This window comes from Notothenia coriiceps, unplaced genomic scaffold (assembly GCF_000735185.1).
Source record: "Notothenia coriiceps isolate Sejong01 unplaced genomic scaffold, NC01 NC01_scaffold00037244, whole genome shotgun sequence".
Taxonomy (NCBI): Eukaryota; Metazoa; Chordata; class Actinopteri; order Perciformes; family Nototheniidae; genus Notothenia; species Notothenia coriiceps.
The window spans coordinates 6554645-6565699 of record NW_011369945.1 but is presented as its reverse complement, the minus strand read 5'-3'; the positions used below and the strand labels follow the sequence as shown (position 1 = coordinate 6565699).

Sequence of the window (11055 nt, the reverse complement as noted above, 5' to 3'; positions counted from 1 at the left end):
TATGGAAATTGATCCAAGATTAATTGGAGGCAGCCTCAGGGCTAAAGGGGAGTCAAGCACAGTCAAGCAGTTCAACCAATGCCGTATTGACAAAGCGAGCATCGACTCTTTGGAAAGTGTAATGTTTAATCTATGCCATTCATTTTTTGACCTTACTGATAAAACAATTCATCCCTACTCGGGAGGAAGACTGCTTTGAACTGAAAGCCAGTTGCATTTCCCAATAACAGACATTTTTTTACAAAAAAAAGGAGAAATTCAGGTTGCATACAGACTTTGATGCTGAAGCAGCTACTGCAGCTGATGCTTCCGGCTATGTTGTTGAAATCTGAAGTGTGTGTACACCAACCCTTGGCTGTGAGTGGGATCTGCCTTCTGCGGAAGTATTGCTTGTGAACATTTGACACAAAGATTAAAAACAGAGAGTTCCCTACACTTTCTGGCACAAACTTGCAAAGGAGTTCCCCTCTTCACCACTTTCTCCAAACCAAGGATTAGTTTGAAGAACTAACTTATATTAGAGTATCTCCTAGCAAATAAAGCACATTTTGTGAAATGTGAAAACAGATTAGTTCCCAGGTGCACTGGAACATAATCCAGAGTATGATTAGATGACAGAAAAGATCCAACATATTTTGACAATTATAATATTGTTTTGATCAATCGAGTGTGGATATATACGGTTTGTGTCATCTATATGGTATACAGGGATTTTACAGGGGTCAGGTAACTTTTCTAATATATATTGTGGCATGTATTTAACAAATAAAGAATCTTCTCATCTGTACAGTATGTGCATCAAAACAGTTGTTAGAGAAATACATCACATTTCAAGGCTATACTGTATAGACTCTATAGAGGATAACCTTTCTCTGTTAGGCAGAGCACATTGTGACTTTGAATGAGGGTATAAGCCTACACACACTCACTCAGCCTGTAAAGCTGACCAATTTCTCTTGAGTTTTTAAAAAACGACGTTCCATCACTTGAGCTGCAGTGTCTTGCAGGGCTAAAATCTTTAAAGTGGATAGACAACTTAGGTTCACATAAACGGTTGAAGAAGCTCCACTCCCTGTGGGCTTTATGGTTGTGCTAGGCTAATACAGGTACTCGGGGTTAGCAAACAAACAAGAGCGCCGGAGTGGGTTGCACTTAAGCTTTGACCGGCCATGACTGAGGAGAGTGGTTGACAAAATGTCTGAGGTTAAATGCTTGCATACATATTTCATGGCCTCCTGGAGCTCTCTTTATCTCTCTGTCTTTGTTCCTTTTTGAGGAAAGGAGAGATGCTAAGTCAAGCAGAGGTGCCTTGTGCCACAGTCTCTCTGAGACAGATTTTAATAATATGTTTCTAATGGCTGTCATGACCCTTTTTTGGTGAAATGTATCCTTCTTCTTCCTCAAACACATACAAATTAAAACCTAAAACAATGGGGAAAATGCTCCATAAAGTGCACAAACTCCCCCCCCACTCCTGACACCTTTTTTTGGCAAACCGTTAATAACAAAAATAATTGTATTTCATTTCCAATAATATGGCTCTCGTCAAGAGCACATACTGCAAGATGTGACCATCAACACATGTTCATTTTATGCATTATTATTTTTGTTTGCTGTATTCCTAATTTCTTACATCTGTTAGAAGCAGCTACCCAGATATTTGTTTCTTTCCAGACCCCAAGTCAAAACTGGCTTCTTATTTTGAGTTCAATGTCAGCTAAAGCTATGGTGCCTTTATTTCTCCTTTTCATCTCCCGTATCTGCAGTTACACCCTTATCATGTTTTAACAGTAGATGTAAACAGGAAGCCGCGTCAGTCAACTTATTCCTGGTGGTCTCACGGTGCCCAGAACATTTTATTTTTGTTGTTGGACTGCAAACTTGTTCTTGTTTATGTAGGCTTTTGTGACAGTGTGTATGTTTATGCATGTGTTTGTTGTTGTGTCTGTAAATGTTTACACATTTCTTAACTCTAGTCCAGCTTTTATTTCCTAATTCCTGTCTATAGAGTGCATTGCTTTCACAGCTGTGTGTAAAGCACTGCAGTTTGGAATCAAATCCCCATTGTGTTCTATTTAATGACAATACCCAAGTATTAAAATGCCTGTAGAACCGAATGTACATAAGTGACAGAACAAAAACTAGTAGCTTGACAATATAAACAGGAAAATAATCACATCCAATTTAAAGATAGATTCTAATGGACATATAACATCTTACAAAAGGCAGGATGTTGTTCTACTGTCCACTCCAAACATAATCCAACACATCTGCTTTCCGTTTTGCTTTTTACAGTACTACGGCTTCCACAGATTTTTTTATGTATTTTTTGTCAAAGCACTAAAGATATTCATTGCTATCGGGATGTTAAGAGCATTCCATGGAATATAACAAAAAGTGCATCTCAAGCCGATTTCTCAAACTTACCTACCCCACCTTTAACAAACTTGTTACAAATGTGTTGTTCAACACATTTGAGCCTTTGCCACATTTATTCGATCACCATGGATACCTTTGATCTCTGGACACGTTGTTAGCTCAAATATAAACATAAAAATATAAATAAATTATTTTTCCCGGGTCGCCGAGGGTGCTGGCGTTGTTTGTTCGCCGCTCCTCCGCCCCAAATATTTTTCTATTTCGTGTATGGCTTCGCCCTCTAAGGCTATCGCTATTGGGTAATCCCCCTGCGCAACCGCGCAGCACTGAAACACTTGCAAGGTGGGCCCCACCCTCGGGCCTCATTCCGGTATAAATAGGAAGGAGGCCCGGCAATCTGCTCCCTCTTTTCTTCAGCAAACCGCGGCAGTTACTGAAGCACAGAACCATTAATCATCATGAGCAACAACTGCGTCCGAAATTGTCCCTCATGTGGCTCAGGATATATCATGAGCTATGACCAGCACGCAATGTGCGAATCCTGCCTGGGGCCAGAGCACGCGGACGCGGCTCTTAGCCAGCAGGTCGCTTGCTCACATTGTGCCCGTCTCCCATCAGCCGACAGTAAGCGAAGAGCGGACGCTCTAGCTGCTGCGGCCGACGAGGACGATTGGCCCGTCCAGGAGCACGTGGACGGCAGCATGTCCCTGGAGCCGAGTGCCGGGCAAGAGTCGGACGACTCCTACCCCGTCTCCCTCCATGGTTCACCGTGCGGTTCTCCCCTCCCCCCTCTCCCCCGGACGGGGGAGACAGAGTCGGAGCAGGGGGCTGGTTTGGCGGCCGAGCATGCGGTCCCCTTCTCCGTCGCCACAGGACGGCGCCCTACGTTGAGCTCCCCAGTATGTGTATGTCGCCCACCAGGCCGACCGGGTGCACCAGTGTGCCTTTCAGGCGGCGGCGAATATCATCGCGCTGCTCTCCAACTCGGTGGTGACACTGGTAGAGCGGTCCACCACCGAGGCAGAAGAAATCAGCAAGGCGGTCAGCACAGCGCTCACTCCGTGCGCGTCCGTCGCTGTCTCCCAGGCGAGGATTTCCGCGTGGGTGACACAGATCCAGCGCCACCTCTGGCTGCAGCAGGCGTCTGTTACGGAGACGGCCAGAAAACTGCTACTGGACGCTCCAATCAGCCCGTACGGGCTGTTCGGACCCCAGTTCCACCCCATGGTGGAGTCCATGAAGACGGCCGCGGAACAGGCGGACGGCATTCGCCAGCATGTCAGCTGGCTCCAGCCTGCTGAGCGCCCACAGCGACACCAACTCCCCAGCATCCACGCCGGCAACAGGAGGCCGCAAGCAGAGAGACGCCCACAGCAACCGCCTCGGCGTCAGACTCGCCCTTCGGCGGCTGCAGGGGCTCTGTCCCACGTCTCCGCTCCCCCGCCACCCCAGAGACAGGGTCCCCCGGCGGCGAGTCAAAGGGAAGTGAGGCTCCCCCGCTCCTGGTCTGCTCCGCGAGAGCCTCCGAGGAAGCGGAGCCGGTAATTAAGCCGGCTGCCACTAATCTGTTGATTAAGTAGACAGCAGGGCTCCCTGCAGAAGCCTGCTGGTTTTAACCTATCGGTTAATAACCTGCAGAGCTCGCGGCATTCCTCCGTCCGAGATATGCCTCCTACACACGGTCATAATAACCCATGAGCGCCGTTATAACGCCTCATGTGGACAGCACTGTACACACCTCCACTCATCCCCTGAGCGTGTACACGCCTCATGATGACAGCCGGAGTGAAACGCAGCGTGTGGAGGCTTCCTCGCAGCCCTTTCGCCTCACGGGCAGCGGCGGCGAGGGCAATGGCGTGGCTCGTCACCATGACGACCATTACAGCACATCACAGAGAAGCAAGAACGGGGGAATGAGCAGTATTCCAGGCTGAGTGCCCCCAGCGTCAGCGCCCGCAGTGCCACGGCGCCTAGGGCTTGCTGCAGAAGCCTGCTGGTTTTAACCTATCGGTTAATAAACTGCAGAGCTCGCTAATTAAGCCGGCTGCCACTAATCTGTTGATTACCAGCAGGGCTCGCTGCAGAAGCCTGCCCGTTTTAACCTCGGTTAATAACCTGCAGAGCTCGCGGCATTCCTCAAATTTAAGTACATATGCCTGTTTCACCCGGTACGATCACAACAATCCCGATTTCCACAACAAAACGAGGTTGAAGTGGCCAGGGAAGTTGGATTTTTGAGCAATACACAAGATAAAGCCATATACCGAAGCGGGGGAGATTCCCGATAGCGATACCATTTAGGGGACGCCGTGGCGCGAAGGTGACTTTTTTGGTGACATCAGCGGCGGTGGGGCGTTTCCACCCCGGGGCGGGAGCCCGGAGAAGGCCGATCCTTACCCTTTCCTCCGGGCCGTTTTTTAGACTAAGGGAGAAAAGAGCGGGTTTTTTGGGAGCCGTCAATGACTTCGTTGGGGGTCTTTTGTAATTTTGTACTGGTTTGTTTGACGCAGCTTTAACAAAGGGAAAAGTACCCGAGTCCTATTATAGGTACTCCGATACCTGGGTCTTTGCCGTTACACGCCATAAAAGGACGGGGGACCCCGGTTCCTCGTTGCGCCCTTGCCCGAAGAAAGTCGGGTCCGTCCAGCGAAACCGAGGTTGTAACACCGGGCAGGAAGGGTAGTCAGGGCTGTCCTTTTCGCCTTTCCTTTCGCCTGCCCGAGATCGAACGACGCCGGGCTGCTCCCCTGCTACCCGGGCAAGGGTTCCCTTCGTGCACCTTGCCGTCGTACAAAAGGGACCCTCGCTCAACGGGTCCGGTCTCCAGCCTGCTGAGGGAACGGGGGGGCCAGAAAAGGATGTACCAAAGGTGGCACGCAAAGAGGGGGGAGGGGGGAGGGAGGAGGGGGCCCCTTGACCCCCTCTTGTCCTAAGCCCTCGTCCCCCCGACCAAAACCGCCCTGCCCCTCGTACCGCCACAGGGGACAAGAGGCCAAGCAGGGTTGGTACTGCCGCGGAAATGCACAACTCGAGGGGGTTCTCTTCCATACAGCGGCCGGTCGGCTGGCCCACGTGGTTTTGGTCACGGGAAAGTTCCGCCCCGCCGACCTTATAAAAGGTAGCACGAACGAGAGGTTTTTTTGAGCCCACCACCTATTGAACATCCTTCGCCAAGGGGGTGGGTTGGCTCCCGCTCCCTTTTTTTAAGGTCCCGTTCCCGCCCCTGGTCGTGCTGGCGAAGGGGTGGAAGACACGCGCAGGCAAGTGACAAGAGGGGTCCGCTCCTTAAAAGGGCCGCCCCACCCTGTGTCTAAGGTCGCGGTTGGACGTCCGGGTCCGCCCCATGACAATGGCCTTCTGCCGGTCTTTTTTCAATACGAATGAACCCTGCGGAGGTTAGTCGGGCAAATTGCCCCCGACAATCCCTGGGGTCCAAAGGGTGGCCCGCGTACCCACCTCAGTACTTCCTGCGGCGCCCTTTTCCCCTGCCCCCCCCGTTAGCGGTCCCGTACCAAGCCCGACCCCGGGGGGTTCGGAACCGACCTCGCCGGGGTGTCGCCCCGTGTGGCCGGGTCGGTTCCGTCGGGCGCCCGCAAAGGGTGCGGCCCGGTGTCCCTTCCGGCGTCCGCCCTCTCCTGCGGGGTGGTCCGTTTGGAAGGGCGCCGCAGTTCCTGAGCGGAAGCCGCCAGAAGTCCCCCGAGGCAAAGGGTTGCAAGAGGGCGAGGGGGGCCGGGGGTGGGGGGTCCTTTTGTCCCAAGGAGGCCGTCGCTCAAGTTTCCCCTCACTCCGAGGGGGCGGAAGGACCCAAGACGAACGGCCGCTTTTCCGGAGTCTCCCTTCGTTCTCGGCCATAAATTTCGGCCGAACGGGGTGAATTAGACCAACTAAAGTTTTCCATTTAACTCGTCACATCACTACAGCTGAAGCGTCTACGAGTACCCGACTAAAACTGAAGCAGTTATTTGGGTCCATCCACGTCTTTCCGGAGCTGCCGTAAGGGAGGCTCTCTTACTTTATTCAAGGCTCCTTATGCAATGTGAATGTTGTGTGTTAACCATACGTATATACGTGCGCGTACTCGACGCAATATTGCCCCGGATGAGTACACCTGATATGACCATAACGTAGGTGATGAAGGGTGAGTAGAGGACTCGCATCAATGGTACGGAAGTACTACGTGGCACTCACTTTATGCGTACACAGGTCACGTTAGCGTCGGGATAAAGCAGTAAGTACCCTATATGATACTGCATGACTAAGAATACCGATGAAACAGAGCATGTGAACAAGTAAACTTGCACCTGGGGGTTCATGACTCGTATAGGACAGTGGTCCTAGCCTTAGGTACTATTGTCACCGCATACTCGCTCAGTCCAATGCCGTCAGCGTGGTCGCCGTCTGCGGGTGCCGCATAGATTGCGCGGCGCTGAAACGACGGTCACCACTCGACGACCATTACGTCGAAAATGGAAGAAAGGCAATCATCTTGACCCTTTCCTCCCGAGCCCGCCCCGTTAGATCGAGGCGAACGGTTTTATTAAGAAGTCGATAATGCATCTCGGTCACGTCCCGGAGCGCGAATCTTCCGGACGGCCAGAAATGGAGGCTATCTTTATTGACCCCGATGTCAGCGACGGAATCAAGGAGAACAGCATATCTGAAGCGAGGATGATTCGATAGTGATAACGCTATTATTGGGTACTCGCGCGTACTATAATCAGACGCGGGGACAGGGTACGCCCGCGATGACTCTTCGGTGTGTGAGACGAGTTAGGTTAGGGGCACCGCGACATGACACGAGTACAGCTCATTACGCGCGTAGCCAGGACCGGTATCGCTTTGTCGGGGATAGAAGGGCTGCCGTACTTGCGAACCCTTGTTAAGTTCTGGAGCCGGGCGACACACTTTTTGCACCTCCGGCTAATATTGCGACCGGGCTCAATTATCGTTCCCCTTGTCCCGTCGAGAGAACGCACAGTCCGGCCTCAGCGGGTGGACCCTAGACTGCCAAGTCATTGGTCGACTAGGTCTGCGCACTCGTTTTACATTCGGCCGACGGTTGTCCTTTAGGACAACTTATTCTCCCATTTTGTCGTCGCGAGGCGACGTCTTCGGCTCACAAATTGGACAGCGGCTGTAGTGAGTCAACTGTTCTCCCGGGAGCGCCTAAGGAAAGACAGCTCTCGTGCTGAGCATGTGTAGCGGGAGATTATGTTACTAGTGTACTCGTCGCACTTCTGGATTATACCCGTCGTGACGTGGTGGAGAAGGTGAGGTTAAAGGAGCACTCGGCACATGCGCTGGAGACCACGTACGCGTACCACAGAGGCCCACTAGGGGGTCTGCGTCTCCTCGTAGTACGACACCGGCTCACACTGTCGAGCAGCTGGTAACTGTTCGCATGGTCCTGGTCTCCAACGAGATCCTGCTACGCGCGAAGAGTCCCACTTACGTAAGGTCGCGACTCCTTCTACCGCCGCAAACAGACTCCTGTCTACCCGCGCGTACGTCCGGTCGCGGCTTAGTCGTCCCTCGCACTACTGTCCTGGACGGAAGAGATAGGCGGCAGGAGTTGCACAGTTTCTTCTTGTCTCTTTGTTGAGGGACTAGGAGGGACTTCTCGATCTATGACTGAAGGGTATTTCGACTGTTGTCAAACTCCCTTTGCGAGATTTACAACGTATTCCCCCGATACGTTTCCCGACGGAGTGGTTCTCTCTTTTCAGGTTCCCCACAGCAAGTGAGTCCAGACTAAAAGCGATTAGGAGCTTAGTTTTGTGCTGACCGCGAGACGCTCATTGAGAAAGTTATTCTGGCCCTTTAGGACCGAGATTTCAAGTTTAATATGTGTAACGCCGCTGCTGGTTTTGTCGACCGAGCCTTACGCAAGGCTGGTCGACGCTGTCCAACTTGAGGAAGTGGACTTCGCTCACCCGTGACGAAGGGTCTGCACTTGGGCAGAAAGGCTCTTAGTTGGTCCAACTCTGTAGTAAAGGACCGCACACAGTGGCAAGAAAGGGCTTAAAGTCTGTTCGTTACGCATGACGGCAGGCCTATACAAGGACCGAGGAGTGTCCTCAAAACTACATTTCTTCACGACCTCAGGCGACATGTGTCTCCATCCCTACTCTCACAAGCATTAAAGAGACCACTACTCGGTACGGTATGACGCCCTGAGCCGAGGTGCCTCTAATCGCGAAATGTCTGCAAAGTGTAGAGCATACGTAGACAGTTCGGGACCCAACGATACTATCTCACACTTCTTCACGACAGGTGAAGGGACAATGTAATTGTTAGCAAATAGACCCAACCTTATTTGACTGGTCCGTACTCATCCACCGTTATCGCTGTCTCACTTCCATGACTGTCGAGACCCCACAGTGTTATTGTGTCGAGTATACACTTCTTCTACGAGCCGCAACGGCAGATCCGTCCGTCACTACTATGGTGGAGACCTCAAGAGAACGTTCGTCCCATAGTAGCGTTGCACTGTCGACTGCGGCTTGCGTCTCGTTCGACGCAGTGCCTCCCGACACACGTCAAACACTGTGGGGCCTCCTCTCGGACAGTCAAGGAGGTGAGCGACGGCGCTCTCGGCGCGAGAGTACGACCCGACTCAAATTAAGGTGAGGGTCTATTTGCTAAAGACTCTCCTTCTCCTGTCGAGAAGGAAGGTTAAATAATACTTTGGGGTCCGAAACTGTCTACGCTATGCTCTACATTGCAGACATTTCGCTGAAGGAGGGACCTCGCTGGCGTCGTTTATCGTCCAGCAGGTCTCTTTTGGTGTGAGAGTAGGGAGGAGACACATCACCCGAGGTCGGAAGATTGTTTTTTACGCTCCTCGGTCCTTTATAGGCCTGCCGTCTGATAACAGACCAGACTATAAGGGACTTTACTCTTTTGCGTCCTTAAGAAAGGACACAAAGCCTACTACCCATGCACCTTCATACGTAGGAAGTCCACTCTTCACTTGGTCAGCCAGGACCACTTTTGTAAGGTCGTGCGACAAACTAGGCAGTCGTAACATTAATGACTGTCTAGCTCCTAACAGAGTAAGGGGGTCAGAAAAAGCCCTAATCTTTTTATTGCCCTCACTTTGGGGACTGAAAGGAGGGAAACTCCTTGGGACCTTTATAGGAGAAAGTTGTCCTAAGGTCGTCGAGCCTAACCTCGCGTTCTGTATCGAAAGACCCTCTTGTCCTCACACAAGGACATAGGGTAACTTGACACCCCCTCCCTCTCCGCTTGACGTCCTGCGATAGAGACGACTAGTCGTTAGGACCGAGTAGGTAAGACCGAGGTAGTCTGTTTGCGCACGGTGAGACCTCTTTTCGATACTTTTTTGAGACTCTCGCCCGCGTGTACCGAGCTCTACACAAAACCAGAAGTACCACTGCTCGGTGCGGTGGCGGTCTCGGAGACGCAGAGTGAGGCCTGAGTAGTTCTCCGCGCATGTGCGAGTCCCTACCTACTCCCCACACGTCAACCTGGGTTACTCGCAATTGCCGCGAGTACCAAATAAGTCCGGCACACATGCTCCGCATAGAGTCTGTCTCACTACGCGCCTCGAGACAGTAAATAATGGTTGTCCATGGTCCAAGACGTCGCTCGGGACGACAGAGATAGTTGTGCTAATCACCGTCGGCCGAATTAATCGCGCGAGACCTTTACATAATTGGGCCCTGTCCAATTTTGGTCACGAAATCGTTGCTCGGGACAACGATAATTGGCTTGGTCCAATTATCTGTCCGACCAATGTGTCCCGCACTCCGTGGGTTCCACACGGAACCTGGCTTTCCCGACGCGCCCCGGAGGTGTGGCGACGCAGAGTGAGGCTGAGAGTACTCCGCGCATGTGCGAGGTCCCCTACCTACTCCACACACGTCACGACGGGTGTACTCCCGCAATATATTGCCGCGAGTACCCAAATAATACTGGCACACATCCTCCGCANCAGAACACACAGATGGCCAGTCTGCCCCTGGGTGGAGGTGAAGGAAATGAGCACTTTTACAGCCTTTTTGGCGAGGTGGGGGAACTCGGTCTCCACAGAGTCTGTGGAGACCGAGTTCCCCCACCTCGCCAAAAAGGCTGTAAAAGTGCTCATTTCCTTCACCTCCACCCAGGGGCAGACTGGCCATCTGTGTGTTCTGGATAAACACAGAATGGCCAGTCATCACCGGCACCGGCCTTTGATTTTTTCTAGTTTATTTTTTTCTGTCGCCACGAGCTGACGAGCACCCCCCCCACCCGTTGTCAGTTCACTAGCGTGCTCCAATTTGTGTGGGCTGGGCTGGGTGAGACTCCAGGGCTGATTTTTAGTCCCGGTCTGCCCAATAAAGATAAAAAGGTTTAAAAAAGTTATTATTTAATGTTTTAAGGAGGTGACGCTACTCAGCCAATCAAATTGTTGCAGTCAGTGAGTCAGCACGATAGATTCAAACACACACGGACACGAGACAAGAAGAGAGAAACAGTCAGTCATTTCAAATGGTGTGCTCAAAAAAGAGAAAGGTAGACAGCGAAAACAGAGCATTTAATGACATGTTCTCTTACTGGACCTCTTTGAAATGCAATTGAATACCCCTGCATTATAGCTACAACAACAATAATACTAATCATAATGATAATAGCAACAATAATTGGGAGGGGGGGGGGGGCCCGGCTGTTCTT

General features: G+C 51.5%; 2 protein-coding genes across 2 annotated transcripts in view; both read left to right on the top strand.

The window, feature by feature from the left end:
• Positions 1–2888: 2888 nt before the first annotated feature.
• Positions 2889–4511, top strand: LOC104965236 (uncharacterized). Its single transcript, XM_010794195.1, has 2 exons — positions 2889–3680; positions 3772–4511. Exon 1 carries the CDS (start codon positions 2889–2891, stop codon positions 3678–3680), a length of 792 nt encoding a protein of 263 aa, XP_010792497.1. The 3' UTR covers positions 3772–4511.
• A 2419-nt stretch (positions 4512–6930) lies between these two features.
• LOC104965235 (astrotactin-2-like) overlaps positions 6931–11055 on the top strand; it is a 102775-nt gene continuing 98650 nt past the window's right edge. The window contains exons 1-3 of the mRNA XM_010794194.1: positions 6931–7058; positions 7601–7768; positions 8106–8119. Coding sequence (XP_010792496.1) covers positions 6931–7058; positions 7601–7768; positions 8106–8119 — 310 coding nt within the window. The remainder of the gene's footprint in view (positions 7059–7600; positions 7769–8105; positions 8120–11055) is intronic.

Excerpts from the sequence above, each read along its gene's own strand:
- LOC104965236 (XM_010794195.1), top strand. The coding sequence starts at position 2,889 with ATGAGCTATGACCAGCACGCAATGTGCGAATCCTGCCTGGGGCCAGAG.